The 20,096-nt window shown below is 47.9% G+C and overlaps 6 protein-coding genes and 1 non-coding gene across 7 annotated transcripts, besides 1 other annotated feature; 3 read left to right on the forward strand and 4 right to left on the reverse strand.

The window, feature by feature from the left end:
- The first annotated feature begins 142 nt into the window (after window positions 1-142).
- Window positions 143-168: a microsatellite.
- Window positions 169-292: 124 nt separating this feature from the next.
- Window positions 293-1,577, reverse strand: kin28 (TFIIH complex serine/threonine-protein kinase subunit KIN28; the record flags this gene model as incomplete). The annotated part of the gene is made up of 2 exons (XM_001261292.1): window positions 293-1,314; window positions 1,385-1,577. The coding sequence occupies 2 exons, from the start codon at window positions 1,575-1,577 to the stop codon at window positions 293-295; spliced, it is 1,215 nt and encodes a 404-aa protein (XP_001261293.1).
- Window positions 1,578-1,987: 410 nt separating this feature from the next.
- On the forward strand, window positions 1,988-2,731 carry NFIA_024680 (mitochondrial 37S ribosomal protein mS41; the record flags this gene model as incomplete). The annotated part of the gene is made up of 1 exon (XM_001261293.1): window positions 1,988-2,731. The coding sequence occupies one exon, from the start codon at window positions 1,988-1,990 to the stop codon at window positions 2,729-2,731; it is 744 nt and encodes a 247-aa protein (XP_001261294.1).
- Window positions 2,732-3,149: 418 nt separating this feature from the next.
- On the reverse strand, window positions 3,150-4,883 carry NFIA_024690 (cytochrome P450; the record flags this gene model as incomplete). Its single annotated transcript, XM_001261294.1, has 4 exons — window positions 3,150-3,221; window positions 3,275-4,333; window positions 4,385-4,582; window positions 4,638-4,883. The coding sequence occupies 4 exons, from the start codon at window positions 4,881-4,883 to the stop codon at window positions 3,150-3,152; spliced, it is 1,575 nt and encodes a 524-aa protein (XP_001261295.1).
- A 919-nt stretch (window positions 4,884-5,802) lies between these two features.
- On the reverse strand, window positions 5,803-8,092 carry NFIA_024700 (serine/threonine-protein kinase chk2 (cds1); the record flags this gene model as incomplete). The annotated part of the gene is made up of 6 exons (XM_001261295.1): window positions 5,803-6,440; window positions 6,492-6,550; window positions 6,577-6,707; window positions 6,820-7,412; window positions 7,468-7,990; window positions 8,051-8,092. The coding sequence occupies 6 exons, from the start codon at window positions 8,090-8,092 to the stop codon at window positions 5,803-5,805; spliced, it is 1,986 nt and encodes a 661-aa protein (XP_001261296.1).
- A 1,734-nt stretch (window positions 8,093-9,826) lies between these two features.
- stt4 (1-phosphatidylinositol 4-kinase STT4) lies at window positions 9,827-15,901 on the forward strand (the record flags this gene model as incomplete). The annotated part of the gene is made up of 9 exons (XM_001261296.1): window positions 9,827-12,364; window positions 12,433-12,541; window positions 12,590-12,727; window positions 12,781-13,147; window positions 13,208-13,579; window positions 13,638-13,906; window positions 13,977-14,176; window positions 14,253-14,540; window positions 14,591-15,901. 9 exons carry the CDS (start codon window positions 9,827-9,829, stop codon window positions 15,899-15,901), a joined length of 5,592 nt encoding a protein of 1,863 aa, XP_001261297.1.
- A 486-nt stretch (window positions 15,902-16,387) lies between these two features.
- On the reverse strand, window positions 16,388-16,498 carry NFIA_024720. Its single transcript has one exon. It is a non-coding gene; the product is annotated as a tRNA-Leu (tRNA).
- A 786-nt stretch (window positions 16,499-17,284) lies between these two features.
- On the forward strand, window positions 17,285-19,175 carry NFIA_024730 (sugar porter family MFS transporter; the record flags this gene model as incomplete). The annotated part of the gene is made up of 4 exons (XM_001261297.1): window positions 17,285-17,518; window positions 17,599-17,855; window positions 17,920-18,612; window positions 18,704-19,175. 4 exons carry the CDS (start codon window positions 17,285-17,287, stop codon window positions 19,173-19,175), a joined length of 1,656 nt encoding a protein of 551 aa, XP_001261298.1.
- Between the last annotated feature and the right edge of the window lie 921 nt (window positions 19,176-20,096).

The raw sequence follows: 20,096 nt of genomic DNA on the forward strand, positions 1-20,096 counted from the left end.
GGGAGATCCTTTTATTGAAAGACTGTAGCGGCTCAACCGTCTTTAACTGTCAAAAGGTCTTCCAAGGAGGGCAGAAACCATGATCTGCATATTGGCTCTGGCACAGTGGTGATGTTCTCCCAAAGTCAAACGCATCAAAACCGGGGGGGGGGGGGGGGGGGGAGGGGGCGGTCTAACAGTGAATGAGAGATAAAGGTCGCCAAGATGTAGACATGGCTCTGGAATGAGAGCATGAGAGGGCGGGTACGGTGTCAATTTGGAATTTGAGCATCAGATATAGAGTCCACTATAATTAACGCCTGACTGCCATGAAATCTAGCTGTCGAGCGGCATTCTTGAATGGACCGTCGTCCACCTCGCCACCGCGTCTTGAGAGATCGTCACCCATTTTCTTACTCCCACCCGATTTACGAGGAAGATCCTCCTTAGCCGTCGGCCTTGGCTCGGTCGACCACCAGCCGTGCTGTAGAATTTGGTAAGCCGTGCTCCGCTTCCTTGGGTCCAACGTGCACATCGACATAAGTAGATCTGCACCCACTGGACCTGCCGTGGGGAATTGCCGTAAGAAGAAATCACGACCCTGTAGTGGAACAGTGCTTTGCCTATCCAAGGGGATATAGTTGGGCAACGTACTGACTCCCGGCCAATTCTCTTCGGAAGGCGTGCCGAATGCTTCACATATTTTCGAGATTTGATCAATGTCCGAATTTCCGGCAACAAACGGGACTCTCAGGAGGAGTTCAGCAAATACCATCCCCATGGACCATACATCAACGGCCCCAGAGTACTGCCGGGCACCATAAAGCAGTTCGGGCGGGCGATACCAACGAGTTATGACCTGATGTGTCATATTTAAATAAGGATCTGCAAATGATCTAGCCAAGCCGAAATCGGCCAGCTTGACCTCACCATCACTGGCAATGAGGAGGTTGTTGGGTTTGATGTCTCGATGTAGCACAAAGTTTTCGTGGCAGAACCAAACACCTCTAGCAAGCATTCCCATCCAAGCCTTGACATCTGCAACACCGTAGTGGATATTTTCATCCTTAATGAGCATCTCCAGATCGCCACGTGGTAAATATTCCAAAACCAGATTGAGATTCTGGTCTTTAGACGAGAATACATCGTGCAGAGCTATTATATTAGGATGCGATAACTCTTGTAGATATTTCACTTCGCGAATGGCATCCATAGGAAGACCGTCCTTGTACTCAGTATTGACTTTGATTTTCTTGATCGCCACAAATGACGAGGGGTCGTTGCGAAGATGCCCAAGATATACCACGGCATAGGTACCCTCACCAAGCTTCTTGTCTATGTATTATATGTTAATGAAAAGCCGAAAAAGGAAATGGGAAAAAGGATCGAGAAACTGGCACCGTACCCTTGACATACTTGTGCTGAATGTCTTCATTTAAGAGCTCTGTGAGTTCACGGTCAATATCTGATTGTAATGTAGGTGCACCTCCCTCTTCATTGACTGATTTTCGGGTAGAAACAGCCCGCAATTTAGTTGCTGCACTCGAAGATGACGCAGTGGCTGACGGTGACTGGGAAATTGAAGGTGAAAGTGCCATCGCTCGAATCTCTTCTGGTTTGATCCCGTAGTCTTCACAAACGAATTGTGAAGAGAGATGGCTTCGAACCTAGGACATCAAGACTTTGAACGCAATACAAAGCCTATAAATGAGAAGCCGAGTTGTATTCATAAGAAAATCGTTTGACTAAATCCTCTAAAGGATACATTGATAGAAGAGATGGAGTACCAAGACGCCATAGATAGTTGTGAATTCGGACTATTATTGATCCCGACGATCACTTTGTACAAGTTGGGGATCCCTAAATTTCCAGATGCCAAGAGAATCAGCAAAGAAAAAGAATTATCTGAGGGCAGTGTCCCTTTTCAAACCCTTCCAAAACCGTTCTCAACAATAAGTTGTCTCCAATTGTGCCAGTATAGGCATTTAATGTCTTGAGCTCGCCTACCATGAAGCTGTGCAGTTCATATCTGGGTACTTTGTCTTCGAGACTTATCAGACCATTTACTCTCACCATCCAATGCACTCGCTGCTTCCACAAGAATGCTGCCACGCCCTCTGTTCCTTCCCCGACGCCATTCGTTCCCGACGTCCAGACCTTCCTTACCTTGATCGGTCGTGATATGAAAAAGCACGCCAGCAAACTGTCTTCTTGGGACAAGCTTTTCACCCTCAACTCCACTGAACTCCGTGAAGTGGGCATCGAGCCTGCGCGCCAACGACGATATTTACTTCGCAAACGAGAAAAGTTCAGGCAGGGTATATACGGTCCTGGTGGTGATTTGGAGCATGTCGTCGATGGAGCCGCCCAATTGCGAGTAGTCGCAGTGCCTGTGCCTGGTACCCAGACAACCGGAGGTGAGCGAGAGTCGAGCCCTCAGGATTCCTCGGCCAACTTGTCACCCGGTATGAAGCGAATGATTGTAAATCTCCCGCCAGATGCTACCAGTTATGAGCATGAGCCCTCCAGACCCCTCAAGAAATATGCGCATATGAAAATACACCGTGGCTCTTTGATTAGGGGACCGTTCCTGCAACCAATCAAGGGAACAAACGGCAGCGCCGCTCTGATCAAGGTCCAGGAAGGTATGTGGGAGGATAGGCTGGGACACAAAGTTGACGGTGGTGAGAGGAGACGCGCTGAGGTCCGCGCCAAAAAGAGGAGCGAGGAACGGAGGAAGGGCACTGCATAAGCTATCTTCCATTTTATGTTGAATCTGCGATGTCTCAGACGCAGTTTACATATTTGTATATTACTCTCACCATCATGCCCTGTATTATTCCCGCTTCAATCACAACAATGTGCCCTACGACCAGTTTCTTTTCTACCATAGGGCTTTACAATGTGTAAGGCAGGGCTACGGGCGTGATTTTGATTTAAGTGGATCATCGGTCTTAGTGACTTATAAAAACATTATCTATTCCTCATAATATGCTAAGGTATGAAATCAATACAGTATAGAACTTCAAAGTTGAACATCCAGAGATTAAATGCTGTACAAGTTCTGGAACCGCGAACTGCCAAACAAGATGGCAGAATACCCAGAAGTGATAATGAAATTACCTTCCATGCAATCATATCAAGAAGAGGCATTGATCGAGTGATCACGATCAGGCTTTGGTAGCGGACTCGCGCTTTTCAAACTCCACAAAAGATCGGCCCAGCGGTTTGGAGAACAGAGACTGGTAGTATTAGTAAGAAGGATTCGAAGTTGACTTGGACAAGGATAACTCACAGAGTAATCTGTGTCGGGGACGCCATCGACTCCTGGCAAATTACGGAATTTGAATAACCGCACAAGTACAGCGGTGATTGTGCCAAGCTGAAGATATGCAAATTGCTCGCCAATGCACCTATGCCGTCCAGCGCCAAACGGGAGGTACGGGCTATTGGTGCCCTTGTTAACTAACCCGTAGCCATAATCAACTTTCTCATCGTCCTCAGCGCTAGCTGCAATGTCCTCATCCCAACGGTGAGGGTCCCATTCGAGTGGATTTGGGAAGTGCTCCTCAGACCTGGCAGTGACGCCTGGAGAAGAGAGAACATTATGAGATGTCGGGATCACATATGAAGTACCATCCACAGCCATGGGATTCTTCACGGCTCGAATGATCGAGTGAATCGGTGCATGCAAGCGTAGAGTCTCCTTGATGACCTTCGCGTGCAAATCCAGCTTCTGCAAATTGTCAAACGTGAGTGGAGGCAAATCGGATCCGAGAACACGAATTTGTTCCTGATATAGCTCTTCCATTATATCAGGCCGCGTCGCAAGGCGCAGAACAATCCAGGAAGCAGTAGAAGAGGAAGAATGCTGACCCGCCATCAACAAAGCAATCATCATATGAGCGATTTCCTCATCGGGAACCGGTGTGCCGTTCTTGTAAACGCAGGACATGAGGTTCCAGACCATGTCTTCAGAATCCTTCTTACTGCCAGTCTGACGGCGTGCTTTGATGATTTCCATATAAGTTTCGGTCAATTTACGCTGCGCAGCATCCCTTTTGCGGTTGTGGGGCAGGGGGGCCCAGGGTAACATGAAGTTGATAGGAGCGAAGCCCATGTCAAGGTTATGGTACAACTCTGCGAATGTGGAATCAAATTTGCTTCGAACTTCTTTCCCTTGAAGCGAGCGCGAAGCAGTGTAAATGGTGATTTCAGCGATTGTTTTGCATACATCGAAGACGCCCTTGTGTCCCTGGAAGGCCGGAGAATTTTTGACAAAGCTCTCTACTTCATCCGTAATTAGGGGAACATAAGATCGGAGCGCATCAGAGGTGAGACCGTATTTGACGAACTAGGATTATTAGTCGCTGAATCCAGGTGTGCTTTTGCCAAAGTCGCTTACCTTCTTCTGCTCCATAAGCTTAGCATTAGGGCAGTCATACACGACATGTCGACCAAAAACAGGCGTAGTGAGTGGTGAATACACCTCCTCAGCGCAAACATCTCGCAGCTTGCCGTTTAGAATGAAGTCATTGCCCTTCGTACCAAGATACACCGTTGTCTTCTTGCCAAGTAGAATGAATGTGAAGATATCGCCATACTGCCGGGCAAAAAAAAGTTAGCTAGACACATAATTTGGCTGCGACAATCCAAACCTTTGCGCGGCAGTCGAAAAAGAACTTGTACGGATCAATGCCATAACTGATGGTGCTACCAATAAAGGGGAACCAGTGGAAGACCACAGGAGGCTCGTGAGGATTTTTGAACAGTAGCTGCTGCAGCACATTGGCAATGACAGATACAGCGAGGATGGACAGTAGTCCGACTCCCACAAGCACCCATGTTGACTGCGTCGAGCAATGCTTGCAGATGCCGTCGAGAATGAACGCGATAAGACCCATCGCTGCAGCACAGTGTTCAAATCGATCAACCAAGTAACTGTCGCAGCGAATAAAGGAAGGCTGAGTGTCTCGCCTAGAGGCACCCTCCTAATCCTTGAAGAGAAATGGACGAATTTTGGGAGGCCTCAAGAACGCACGAATCCACAAACGAACAGAGAGTACAGGAATTGGGGAAGATGAAATGAAGATGGGAAGAAAAAGGATAGGCATCTACTGGTTGGCTTGTTTTTTTCTGGGCAAGTATCCAGTCACCGCCCATGGATCCCTTCTTATTCTTATTCACGCACTATCTAAGCATGAGTCGTTAAACCCCTGGACTAACTGGCCCTAGTTACGCTAGACTAATCCGATTTGGCAAAGCAACCTATGGTAAGGTTCCTTAAATAATCACGCCACTTCAACGGAGCCGGGTGTCTAAAACAATGACATCTCATGGTTGGATGTTACTTAGTACCGTGTATTGCCAAGGATCCAAGCATACTGAAAGGCACAAAAGAGGGAGAGGTGAGAATCGTGACTACAACGTATTCTACATTCGTCTTTAGTTTAGCTTTGCTGGAATAGACGAGAATGCAACGCTATCGCCTGGCGGTCACAGGTAATCTACTGACTTCAGCTTCAGTCAGTTAATAAAGTAGGCAGGGCTCATGATGCTGTACAGCAGTCATTGTCCAATCTCCTTCTGTTCGGGGGGGGAGGGGGGGCATGGTTTAGCATCAACTGACAGGCGGATACAGGACTGGTACAACTTAAATAAGCATATTAATACTGGTCATTGTGTGGCGCTTTTGATATCATATTCTAGTACTTGAGGTTTAAAGGGCTCTTGACCGTCAGGCGGGCTGAACTGGACCATTCCTTTGCAACATCCCAACGTTAACAATGCTGTGATTTAGATAAGGATAGAGATGGCCACCAATCACTTATAATGAGTTGTTGGGTCTTCCTCAAACAACACCGGGTCACCGCGCTCTCCAAGATTGACGAAATCTTTGGGAGCGCTATTCTCATCGGGCGGGGCCTCATTTTGCTGGATAGTATGGGCTGGCTGGTTGTGCATGCGCTTGCCAGCATTATTCTTGTAGAAGACCTTCACAGGAGCACCAGGTCCTTCGTTGTGTTCGCTGAAATGAGCATCATTGATACTGCTGAGCAATGTCCGCTCGCGCTCGACTTTGCGTTTTGAGAAGTCGAGCTTTCCCAGCGCACCTGTCAACCCCTCTGTGCTATCGGAAACGCTCATGTGTTTCCCGGTAAGCCAAGGATGTTCCAGACATTCATCCACCGTGATTCTCTTCTCAACATCGACTGTAAGCATCCTGTCTATCAGGTCCAAAGCTGGGTCGCCCACAGAATCCCAATACGGTGATGGATAATCAAATCGGCCCATTTTGATCTGCTGTGCCAATGTGAAGGGGTTTTCACGCGTGTAAAGCTCATCTGAGAAAGGCGGAAATCCGCAAAGGCATATGTATAGAACGACTCCCAATGACCAGATGTCCACGGCCTTGGTGTATCTTCGACGACGAGACTCCTGTAGGATCTCTGGAGCGACATCTAAAGAAAATCAGAACTGACGAATGCCCAACTGGCCGGAAGTCAACTTACAACTTGGTGTCCCACATCTGTGAACAAAAGGATCAGCTAAGGCAAAGGAGAAAAGCGATCTGAAGAAAGAGAAGGCAGCACATACAGAGTTGTGGTGAATGAATCTTCACCGATGATCTTGGCAAGTCCAAAGTCACCAAGTTTCACAGTCAGCTTCTTGTCTGCTACAAGTATATTCTCGGGTTTAATATCTCGATGAACGATGCCACGATCATGCTGTGTTTGAATCAGTTCAAGACTTCTTTTCCGCCGGGGGTTTTGCCTCCCATCTACAAATTGGATGGTTGACTGGTAGCGTAGATTGCAATCTAATGAACAAGGAGCTTACCAGGTATTTCAGACCCTCAAAGAGCTGAACGAAGATATGGCGGGTTTCTTCTTCGGAAAATTTTTGTCTGCTGACAATCAGATTAAAGAGCTCGCCCTCAGGTGCAAGCTCGAGGACGAGATAAACGCCATCAGCTTCGTCGAAGGTGTCCTTCAAGCACAAAAGATTCGGGTGATTGACCCCCATTAAGAGGCCAATCTCTTGCTGCAAGGACTCGGTCTGAGACTTCTGAGAATCGCCAGGACGCCTCTCAAACACTTTAACGGCATATTGAGTGCCAGTCGCACGTTCTACACATAAGTAAACGGTTGCAAAATGACCTTTTCCGAGCTGCTGAAGCAACCGATACTGCTGACGGAAACCGTTCGTGTCTCTCGTCCGGGGGTATCTAAAAACGAATCGCGCTTCATCCAGGATGGTGATTTCATCGCCATCTTCAAGCTCGCGATACTTGTTCCGCCCGATAATGGCATCATTTACAAAGGTGCCATTGCTGGACAAATCTTCCACAATTGCGACAGAATCGCCGTTCTTGTTTTCGCTGAATATTAAGAAATGCCGATTGGATATTGTGGGAATATTGATAACCAGGTCTGGATGCCGTTAGAATTTCCAGGAAAGGAGCAGTAGCCGACTGTAAACACCCACCGCACTCTGGATGACGACCGACCAGATAACCCCCAGGAGGTCGATTAGGTCTTTGTCTGCTGATTGGACTCTTGTCTTGAGAGTGCTGGGATTCTTTGCTCGGCTGAGTCTTTAAGTCACCATTCTTGCGAGCATCGCAGCTATGGCGCTTTCTCAACACAAGCGCATCTCGGACTTTGTCATCAAGAGGAATCAGATAACCCCAAACTCCCTCTGCTGCTTCATCCTCGACTTCATCGGCGAATGCCCTGGGTGGATAAACGAATTGTGAAAGAGCTTGAGTGTCACCAGGAGGAGATGAACACGCCTTGAGTTGTTCGACAGTCGATAGAGCTTGGCTAGGACTGTCCGGTGGAGTAGCGGTGACTTCATTCCGAACATCCGTAGCAGTCGAATCTAGTTCAGTCAATGGGGTGGGTAAGTACGTTTGGTTGACCGGGGTCGCTTGCGACTGCTTCTTAGATGTAATTCTCTGGGAGCGTCGAGGCTTCTTTAGATCTTGTGAATCGCTATCTGTGCTGACCTAGAAGAACTCGCTTTTAGCATTGAACAAAGGAGGGAGAGTGCAACAAAAGATACATACCCTGCTACGTTTGAGAGAACTCTGTTCGTTTTGAGGTGCCATCATTCATTGATTTGCATGCCTCGACAGCCCTCAGATTGATTCAAATACCGGCAGCTTGGGAGCCTTCGAGGACAAAGGATAGGCGGATCCAGCTTTTGACCGACCGTGTATCCAAGGCGATGCACGGGTACAGTGTCACGCAGGCGTAGAATCTATCTCATTTCTGCATGTCTGAGGATTGGAGACAGAAATTTTTCAGACAATGCTCTGATAACTATTTGGGTCAAGGTCGAAGGTGAGGATCACGGGTTGGAGAGAGCAGTTAACTTGAGCGGTCAAGTCTAGACCCGGAGACTCGTCCTAACACCAGATTAGCTTGGAGGCGGCAATAGTACCTTGATACGCTAGACTAAATGCAATTCATGAAGAGTACCTCGGGTATCTACTGTGTAGATATATTCTAGTAGCTATTGTTTTGTACCCCTCTAGTAGAAAGGATGGTACTTTTGTACCTTGGTCCTTGGTACCCTTACCTGGGAATACGTGAACGCGACCCACTAAATATGCCTTAATGACCGAATTCATAAATAGGTGGTCCACGGAGAGGGCACCTGTGCATCTTAGATTCTCGAAAACTCAGACGGTACTCCGTACGGAGTAGATACTTTAAAACCCTCGGCAGTTGCGCAGCGTGTGCCTCACTGCCTGCCTAATAAATACTCTGAGATTGTAGCAAATCATGATTGTATGCTCGATCCTCTGCTTCCTTTGTTCTTGACGTTTGAGCAGACCACCTTTTAAATTCTTGTTCATCGGATTTATACGAGGCTACAAATGGGCCTTTCAGAACCAAATCAATTCCTCCTCCCTATGTAGTTGATCTAGTCCTGCAAAATAACTAAGTTATCATCAGAATAATCCTCCAGGCTTTCTATTTACCCATACGCGTGTGCTGTTTACCGACCTGTCATGCTCATATGTATACCTTGCGATGATTAAAGAGCTAAGTCCCTGAGCCCTGTTCTTACTCCTGTATTTCAATGTAAGGTACACAGTAATTACGTACATGTGTCTCCGCATGCGGTAACGACTTTACAAAGATAAGGCACGGAGTACCTAACGTAGGTCCAGTATCGAACTCCCCTATCGTTCCCCTGGATCTACATTGTCTTGAGGTAAGGTACATGTCAGGTACCTACCTAGGTAGCTATTTGACTGTAAAAACCGTCGAAAGCAACAGCCGCTGCTGCACACCAAACTTTCGCTCCTCTCAAATTAGATGACATCTGTTTTCCAGAGAGTAGACATCCAACTCGAGGCGACCTCTCACAATGGACTGGTAAGAAATATCGACCACTTTCGACTTTAAGATCAGCGACACTGACCTTACATCAGCTTCTTCACAGACATCAGACGCCGTGCCTTGGACAGACTTGCAACTTTGTCCGTCACAGAAGCAGACTGCGATGACCTGTCGAACCTCACGCGGCTCTCTCAACGATGTCCGCATCCATCGAGTCCTTCGAATGTCTCGCCAGATGGTGTCGGAAACAACAAGAGAACGATCTCCCAGTTGCCGATGGTATGCGATTTGAATTTGTTCGTGACTGAACGCAAACAACTCAGAACTGATTTAAGAAGGATTCTAGAGAATTGGATGTACTTCTCGCTTTATGCGATGCTGCTCCTTCGGTTACCAAAATTGATCACGCTTCGAAATTGGTGTCACAACTGTTCCCCTACCTACCCGAGTCTCATAGCCAGTGCTTTCGGCCGTCCCCTTTCCTGTATGACATGAAGCCTTCACCTTGGGAGACGCTTACTCATAAACTGACATCGTCACTGCTCTCACTGGGCTCCAATTTTCCTCCGTTACGCTCGACCACTCTCAGCGCTGTCAACGAGTACTTGTATAGCTGTGCGGATGCTATAGATGCCATTACGCCTCTTCAGCGCTACGATTCTGCAGGCGATAAATACGGGGCTGTTCAAGAACACAAGCGCATACTGTCACTCGCCGTTTCTCTTGTTGGATTTTTGGAAGCATCCGCACAGTTTCCTTCACTTTGGTCCGCCAGTGAAAAACTGCAGATTGTCGAGCACGTACGATCCATGTTGTCTGAAAGCTTCATGGTTGCAATTGAGACCGCCTCGTCCACTGTGCGCAATGCGAGCTTGGCTGATCCTACGTTGAGGGACTGGAGAAGGTACACCCGGCAATATGCTGCAAACAGACGTCCTCTAGGCGCTATGCTTCTGCAACAAGGGTTCATGCGTTTCGTCAAATCATGCGCTACTTCCCTTGTGGGAGCTCAAAATTTGTCTGATGAAGAGCTTCTCGACGACTACATGAATGGTGTTGGAATTGCCAGGAGTAGCGATGACGCTGAAATCACCCTCATTGATCGTATAACAGAGATAATTGCTGACGAAATTCAACTCCTTGAGGATGGTTCCGATTATCTTCAACTGGGCTCACCCTGGCAAAAACAGCTCACCTTTTCTGTGAAAGCGTTTGCTCTTATTGGATACCTGAACTGCGTCATATTGAGTGGAAATGCTGCCAATAGTGGGGCCTTTCTATCTTGGTTGGAGGACACACTGGCAGACCCCAATCAGATGGCAAGTCTTGAGCTTGCAACCGCCACCCTGAAAAGCGTAGCTATCGTCTCAAGGATGTCTCTGGCCAGTGCATCCTCTGGAAGCCGTTCTCTTCTGAGGTTCATTATTGAAGGGTGCGTGCTAGGAGAATATACTGGGTCTGTTGCTGGAAAGTGTCTGGCTCAAGTACTTGGCATTCTTTCTCAAGATGCCGTCATAACAACTCTCTACTCGCTCGGGAACGCTTTGAGCCCCGGCTCAGGCACTGACAAATATTATCATGGTCAGCTCTTGAATGAGAATGCTCGGCAACCCGACAGTGTTTCTTCCGTTCCACCACCAATTGGTAATGGTAGTACGGTCTCTATTTCAGCCATTGGTGACCACGATAATGCAACCTGCAGAAACATTCTCCGTGCTATTGTGACAATTGCAACCAGCTCTAATGATGAGAAAATTAGCGCGCTAGCTCAGTCAATGCTTTTGCAAAAGATCGGCAAAGTCAACATTGCAGTGGATGCTCTCATCATTAGAGAAACTGCCTCCCTCTCCTTGAGCACAGGACAAGCAGAGTTTCAGCTCCTGCTCAAGTTCTATGACCGTGCTTATCAAGACAGTATTGCCCGGAATTTTAGTGATGTCACAAATGCAGTCAAGGGCGCAATGACATACATATCTCTCGCGCTGAGGAGGGATTCCCCGCTTTTTCGGGTCTATTTGGTTCATCTCTTGGAATGTATTGTGAATAAAGGCGATGCAGTAAGCGAAAGTGAGCGGCAAAAGGAGGTTATTCTAGCACCAGAGGCCATCAGTTTTCTCCTCAGACCTCTGGCTCTCCTCATTTCATCAGACGAAGAGGGAGCTGGGACACAACAGACAGATGCAATCTTTGATGAAGACATCACTGCCCTGTTCCGTGATGCTTGGTTTAATATCTCTGTTCATGGTATCTCGACTCAGTCAGCTGTTACTCGAAGTCATATCCGAGAATTACGCTTGCTCGCAAAGCACTCTCCGCCCCTGATTGCCGAGAGTCGCTTAGAGATGCTCGAGAGTGACGTAGAGCTGAACACAATCCTCAGACGCGGAATGAGCCCCCAACGGTTGATAGAGCTCAAGAGAATTCTCATGGCCGAGCTACCTGATTGCGAATCAGGGATTAAACATCTGAATTATCCTAAAGTGGTCTTCCTCAACGCTTCTTTGTTGGTTGAGAGCCTCCGTGCGTCGTCGGGAAATTGCACCAAAGTTCTCAGTTATTTCCGCGACCCAGCCTTGACTACAGCTGACATGGCCAGTTGCATGAGCTCCATTGCAGATAAAGTCGTCGCCGACTACTTATCCCTGACCCTATCTGCGAACGATGAGAATTTCTCTGTTCCATACCTGTCAAAGGAATTGGCTCAATTCTTCATGGCTTGCTGTCATCGTATAGAACGAGTGCAGAGCGTCGCCATGTTGTGCGCCGATAAGATCATTAGAGAATGCCCATCAGCTCTCTGTGATAAACATTCCCTATTCGCTCTTCTTGAATTGCTGACTGTAATGTGGCTGTCGTGTCTTGAGGAAGAGCTTGATGAGTTCGAGTGGAAGGCTTCCTGTGAATCACCGATGGGAATTGTGAAGGTTGATCTTGCCGACAACTACAATGCCAGGAAGAGAACTCTGAATACACTCCTTGAGCGAGCTAAAGCTTGGGTGGCAGCGGTTATAGATATTGCACCTCTGGATGTGAAAGGCCTTCTCCAGGCGAGTACCTTTACGAAGGCTTTTGGGATTGATTGCTGACCAGAAGGTAGACATACCTGTCCATTTCCAACGACACCGTTGACGGCAGCCACATCTCGCTGGGTCGTTCATTCGCTCTCGATATGGGCTCCACAATTCCTCGAAGCGATCAGCGACTCGGTAAGCTCTTGTTTCTGCACTCGCCAAAATGTCCTAACAGGTTTCTAGGATCTATTCAGAGCTCCGGGATTAGCAGGGTAAACGTTGCCTCTGACTTTATTGCGCAATACACCATCCGCCAGCAGTACCGGGCCCCAGACCCGCTCGTGACGAAATATTTGGAACAGGGATCCGAAGAGAGCAATGGTTTGTCTCCGCCGTGTTCTGCCAAGTTCTGCAATTGACCTGGAGATATATAGGCGAAGACTGTGGGAAGATCTCACGAAGCCTCCTGAAATCCAGCGAGCATGTCAAGAATATGCTGCACCGTCTCCACTATCAGCTCAAGGCGGGAAATAATGTTGTCATATCAGAATTCAGGGATACGCTTCGAAGAGCTGCTGCTGTTTTGTGTGGCTCAGACTACTTTCAGCCCTCAGTTCTTCACCACCTGGTCATTTTGCCGTTTCAACTGTTCTCAGAGGAGTCGATGAACGTGGGTGTCGCACTGTGGCTCGGTGCGATACATGAAAATCCAAAGCTTGGACCCAGGATCCTCGCAGAAGTGATAGAAGCTTGGGAGGAAACTATTCAGCACAGGAAGGGCTTGTTCGACCGTTCTTTCGAGTGAGTATACTATCCTTCACATTTAGAATTTGGGGTATTGATGGAGTTGCGACTATTCAGCTACGTTGACCCGATGTATACGAAGATTGAGCTGCTTCCTAGTGACAAAGCTCTATTGTTGAAGAAGCAACAGAAGGCTCAGGCCACTCTCGCGCCGCATCTTATTGCCCTTCGTTTTTTTGAGAGCCATTTTAATGCCGTTCGATTAAACAGCGCCCAGAACCGCCGTCTATTTGCTCGTCTTATTGATAGAACGACTGTCGGGCTTCTGCAAACAAGTGGCCACCCTTTGGCTAGAGAGTTGCATTTCCGTATTGTCCTCTTTGGCTTAAGGGTTATACAAGATTCTTATCAACCAGAAAAGGTGGCTTCGTGGAAGCTCAGCGATCAAATATTGTCTGCTGCGCTCGATTGGTTCAAGCATCCGCCGAGGTTTGTCTACCTTTTATTATAATGCCGGAGACGAGTGCTTACTCTATACTTTAATCAGGTGGTCCTTTGGGGGCAATAGGTTGCAGGTCAAAGCCGAAGACCAAATACTCGACGATGTTAGCCGTTCTTTACGTCGACTTTCGGCTGTGCCCTCTCACACACGATGCAACTTCAAGCCACTGCAAGTCAAGCATGATCTTCTTCAGCTGCTCATAGAACATGAGAGATCTCGTCTAAGAGTCTGGCTATTTCCTTTAGAGGGGGATCGAAAGCATTTCCAGATTTCTGGAAACAGAAACTCTGCAGAGGTTCGTCTATCACCTGTTCGTTATGTGCTAGTAGCAGCAGTTCATGCCCTTGCATTATGTTACATGGGACCTAATGCCTGCTTAGGAAGCTATCCATCTTCTGCGGCTTGCCTGGGCTGAGAGTCCTGGGCTAGCAATCCAACTCTCGTCGCGCTACTCATCCCCGAAGATGAAGAATGATATACGTTGTCTACTGCTCAATTTCCCTGAGAAGGCTTTGGACGAGCCGAGCAGTCTCGAGGTCGTGCTGGGTGCAGCACTGCCCTCAGATGTCTCTTTTCAGCTGAAGGTCCGTTTGTCCTCTCTTCGGTCCTCAAAGACCTAACAACTAAAGACAAAAAAAGAGAGGAAGCTGACTTTACCAGTATCTATTATACTGGGCAGCAGTCAATCCCACGGAAGCTTTGACTTACTTCTTACCAGCATATGGCAATCATCCGTTTGTTCTACAATACGCCATGAGAGCATTGGAAAGCCACCCCATAGACGTTCGTTTCTACTTTGTCCCACAGCTCGTTCAGGCTTTGCGATACGATGCATTGGGCTATGTAGAGCGTTACATCCTTGAGACAGCGAAACAATCGCAATTGTTTGCCCATCAAGTGATTTGGAACATGAAAGCCAACTCTTATAAGGACGAAGACTCCCAGATTGTGCGTTATGATACCCCGTGGACGGACAATTGACTAACATCCAATGACAGCCCGACCCGCTCAAGCCGACTCTTGACCGTTTCATGGACACTCTCATTTCTAGCTTCAGCGACGAGGAGCGTGATTTTTATGAAAGGGAGTTTTCTTTCTTCAACGACATCACGGGTATATCAGGAAAGCTTCGGCCATATATCAAGAAAAGTAAACCCGAGAAGAAGGCGAAGATCGAGGAGGAACTTCGAAAAATCAAGGTCGAGATTGGTGTATATCTCCCGAGCAATCCGGATGGAGTCGTCGTTGGGATCGACCGAAAATCCGGTAAACCACTACAGAGCCATGCAAAGGCTCCATACATGGCAACATTTCGGATTCAAAAAACAAGGACCCGTGGGGACGAACGAGATTCCCAGGGCCAATCCCGCCCGAGTACCGCCGGCCATGATGCCTCGGCGAAGACGTTGTCGGCGCCTCTGCATTCTCCTTCATCCCAAGAGACGTACGAAGTTTGGCAGTCGGCTATCTTCAAGGTTGGTGATGACTGTCGCCAGGACATGCTGGCTTTGCAGATGATCGCGGCTTTTCGCAGTATCTTTGCTAGTGCAGGGCTTGACGTTTGGGTATTTCCCTACAGAGTGACTTCAACGGCCCCTGGCTGCGGAGTAATTGACGTTCTTCCCAACTCCATCTCTCGTGATATGCTAGGTCGCGAAGCAGTAAATGGTCTTTACGACTACTTCATTTCCAAGTACGGAGGGGAGCATTCCATGCGTTTCCAGGAAGCGCGAACGAATTTTGTGAAGAGCATGGCTGCCTATTCAGTCATCTCTTACCTTTTGCAGTTCAAAGATCGGCATAACGGTAACATTATGATCGATGATGCTGGCCATATCATACACATTGACTTTGGCTTCTGCTTTGACATTGCTCCTGGTGGTGTACGTTTTGAGCGCGCACCTTTCAAGCTCACATCCGAGATGGTGGCTGTCATGAGTGGTACTTCACATCCACATGTCCATTCACATGGTGGCTCGAATGGCGGGCTCGGCTTGCCTGGAGGGCACTCCAACAACCCAACTTCTACACAGCCCTACCGGTGGTTCGAATCCTTGGTAATAAAGGCATTCCTCGCGTCCCGTCCCTTTTGCACCAAGCTCTCTCATATTGTGTCGTTGATGCTTGATAGCGGCCTGCCGTGCTTCAAACCTGATACGCTCAAGAACTTCCGTGACAGGTTTGTGCTAGAGAAGAATGAGAGGGAGGCAGCCGAGTACATGCGGGAACTCATCCGCAAGTCCTACATGAGCGTTTCGACAAAGGGATATGATCAGTTTCAGTTGTTGACAAACGGAATACCTTACTGATCAGACTTTCTGTTTCGCAGTTACATACCGTTTGATTATGTATCTCAGGGGGACTGTCCTCGGCAGCGAACGAAATCTGTCATTCGAATTATGTTTATAACACCGTTGTCGCTAGTGAAGCCTTCCTGCCAGTGCCTTCTCTCGGCAGATGCGAACGGAGTCTGTTCTGGACTCAGTTGGGTTGCAATGTTCAAGTGACATCTACTTGCTGGAGTGCATTTTGGCTGAAGTGACAATTGGCATCCCAGGGGCAAGATGGCCGAGTTGGTCCAATAGGTGATGAGCTTAGTCTCCACCTCAATATCAATTTTTCTAAGTCCTTCCTCATCATTCATTGTATGAATGACGTGGTCGAACGCCACCCTTTGTTATATTTGAGATTTTTTGAAATTATTGTGTGTCTTCACTTGGAACAGAGTGTATATAGATCTGTATATTAATGTACGTGACGTACTGATGTGAACAATAAGACACCATAAAAAGAAATGACAAGAGTGGGATTCGAACCCACGCCATCATACGATGATGAGGAACTTAGAAAGTTGATATTAAGGTAGACCTTAACCTCACGCCTTGGACCAACTCGGCCATCTTGCCTAACTACGCAAATACCTAGTAATGTTTGAATATAAATTCTAATGGATACAAAGGCCTAGACAGGTCCGGAACTGGTAAAGCTACTCCGTACACTGGACCTGCGCCGAGCCACCTCTCTACACATACTTGCGTTCCAGACGTACTCGGTGTACCTTTCCGTTTGGAACCCGGCTTCATTGCAAGTCCATATTATCGACCTTTTGAGTTGACGTCACAAGAGCACCGATGCCCTCTGACTCTAGCGACGTTCTGCATCTAGAATCTGAGGGCGGCGTCAGAAGGATGCGATGGCATTAGATGCTGTGCTGCTCATCGCCCATTCCTAGACTCTAAGTGAGGAATAGCTAGGAGAGCAAAAAATAGACAGGGGACTAAACAATATATACAAGCTTCTCGAAAGGGAAAGAATCCCTTCAATGTCCTGGCCAGTCATGCTGTCATTGACCCTTGCCGTGGGATCCCCAGGTGGCAAGTTACGTGCCTTGGATGGCCAACGACATCTATCTTTACTCTGATTAGGCCCACTCCTTTATGCTATGGTTTTGCTCTAGATGATCTCAGCCGGTCTTCTACATCGGGTACGGCAGCCTCTTTCTGTATATATTGGAAGAAGTCCTCAGCTGGCCAAAGGGGTATCGTGGTTGAAACCATTGGCCGCTGTCCACAACCATATTCTTGAATCGTCTACTACTCTTTCTTTCATATATAGCGGTGAGAATCACACCGCATAAGCTCCCACTGCGCGTTCCCGACATCTCATCTCAATCTAATCTGTTATCGGGCCCGATGGACTCCGGGAAGGAAAAACTTGATGTGGCCGATAGCCATGTTCCTTTCCTCACATGGCGTTCATTGTTACTTGGCGCATTTGTGTCTGTTGGCGGCATCATATTTGGCTATGACACCGGCCAGATTTCAGGATTCCTCGAGATGAATGATTTTAAGCGCAGATTTGGTCAGTTGGGAGACGACGGAAGATACACCTTCAGCAACGTGCGGTCCGGCCTCATCGTTTCTCTGGTGCGTACCGATCAGCCGTTTTTGGATAAGTCTAGCCATGTGCGAGTGCAAAGAATTTCTGACGACAAGCATGTCGATAGCTGTCCATTGGCACTCTGCTAGGAGCTCTACTGGCCGGGCCACTGGCAGATCGAGTCGGCCGTAAATGGTCTATTGCGTTCTGGTGCGTCATTCTCCAAGTCGGTCTGATCATACAGATATCTTCTCCGGCGCCGAAATGGTACCAATTAATGATGGGACGTTTTGTCACCGGTTTCGGTGTTGGGGCATGTTCTTTGTTGGTCCCGATGTACCAAGGCGAGAGTGCTCCTCGACAGGTCCGCGGGGCAATGATTTGGTAGGAATCTCGCTGTTCTTCAGCCTGGTTATGCACTCGGAGCGTCTGACGTCGCGTTCCGCAGCTCATATCAATTATTTGTGACAATGGGGATCTTTGTGGCATACTGCATCAATTTCGGCACCGAATCAATGGCCAACTCCGGCTCGTGGCGTATCACTCTTGGGATCACATTCCTCTGGGGCTCAATACTAGGGATAGGAATCGTGTTTTTCCCGGAAAGTCCGCGCTATGATTATCGTCGTGGACGCATCGACCAAGCGAAAAGTACCATGTCAAAGCTCTACGGGGTGCCCCAAAATCATCGTGTGATTTTGGAGGAGCTCAGCGAAATCGAGGATCAGCTCGAGGCGGAGAGTGCGTCTAAAGGGGGATGGCATGGCTGGGTCGAGATGTTTCAAGGACCTCGTATGCCGTACCGGATCTTCCTCGGTATCGTGCTACAAGCCTTACAGCAGCTGACCGGTGCTAATTACTTCTTCTACTACGGCACTGTTGTGTTCAATGGAGCCGGTATCAGAAACACCTATGTCACGCAGATGATCCTTGGCGGTGTCAATTTCGGCACGACATTCGGAGGTCTGTATGTCATCGAGCACTTCGGGCGCCGCAAGTCACTCATCACTGGGGGCATTTGGATGTTCGTATGTTTTATGGTCTTCGCCTCTGTCGGACATTTCTCCTTAAATGTCCATGACCCTCCTCAGACACCTGGTGCTGGAAAAGCAATGGTGGTGTTCGCATGTTTGTTTATCACGTGAGAATCTTCCAGTCTCCCCCTCAGACGTTTCGTGATACCTTGTTTGAACCAGGAGGCTGATACTGATATCGAATTTGAATGCGACAAGTGGGTTCGCCATGACATGGGGCCCTATGGTGTGGGCGATAGTCGCTGAGCTTTATCCATCGCGATACCGCGCGAAGGCCATGGCATTGGCCACAGCTTCGAACTGGCTTTGGAACTTCCTCATTGGCTTCTTCACTCCGTTTATTACCGGCGATATTGACTTCGCGTACGGTTATGTTTTCGCCGGATGCCTATTTGCTGGGGTCGTGATCGTCTACTTCTGCGTGTTGGAAGGCAAGGGCAAAACTCTCGAGGAGATGGACATGATGTACGTTATGCATGTCCCGGCATGGAAAAGCAGCAAATGGGTACCTCCACCCCCAGAGCACCGGATTACTACGGCGCAAGCTCTGGACCGGAGGACAGCAGTGGGGATTGACCGGGCCGAAAGCTCGGGCAAACAAGACGCTGATAGTGACTGGGCTCACCACCAGCATATCGATGATGGTGGTATTGGCCCATCGTCAGCCTGAGCATGATCTAGCCTAAACGAGTCCTATAATACAAGCAGTGCCTTATATAGCGAATCCTTTCCTCACATAACCACAGGTTTGCTCTCTAGGCTGCGTCGATCAGTGTCAAAAGTGCACTTCCTCAAAATGGGGAAGCGACTTCTTCTTATCTTTTGGTCAGTATCCGACAACCTGACATAAATACCTTTGCCAGTTACAGTGACTAATCAGAAATCGATCTGTCGAGTCATGAAAGACGGCTTATCCCTCAAGAGCCGAAATTTCAAAGTACTTCACAAAATTAATCTCACGAGACAACCGTTCCTCGCTGTTCCTTGATAGCGAGGTACCTTGATAGCGACTGACCATGGGCTGGCTATAATCCAAGATCTTCGCAAGATTATCTCCAAATCGATTGTAATATTTTCTCGTTCAATAGTGAAAGGAAAGGATAAATATGGATTCAAGGCAGACGGAGCTTGAAAAACGCCGAAAAGGTGAGACAGGAAAGGTACTTCAACAATCTCCTAGCTCTTTGCGGGCCGAAAATCGGTGTCAATACTCATTCAGAAAAGAAAGTAGAACAAAGTAGCATCAGATCATCTCAACAGCACTCAATCGGTCTGCCAGCAGTCTCCGAATAACTGGAATCTCACACCAATACAAGGGTAAAAGCAAACGAACAAAACATTCATCAAAGAGCATTCGTTTCATGCCTGCAGAAAACTGGGAAGTGAAAAGTAGAATATGGCATCATGTGAATCGATGGCAGAAGGAAAAAGTGAGACAGGACAAAGAGGAGTATAATGCTCAAATCAGACCACCTGGAGTATACAAGGTATACTTGATAGCTCCCAAAATTGATCAGGTCCTTTGGGATGTATGGTGTGCAGTATGTAATCGTAGAAAAAATGGCCAAATGAGAAAAGTCATTTTATTAAC

This window comes from Aspergillus fischeri, genomic scaffold, assembly GCF_000149645.3.
Source record: "Aspergillus fischeri NRRL 181 1099437636263 genomic scaffold, whole genome shotgun sequence".
Lineage (NCBI taxonomy): Eukaryota > Fungi > Ascomycota > Eurotiomycetes > Eurotiales > Aspergillaceae > Aspergillus > Aspergillus fischeri.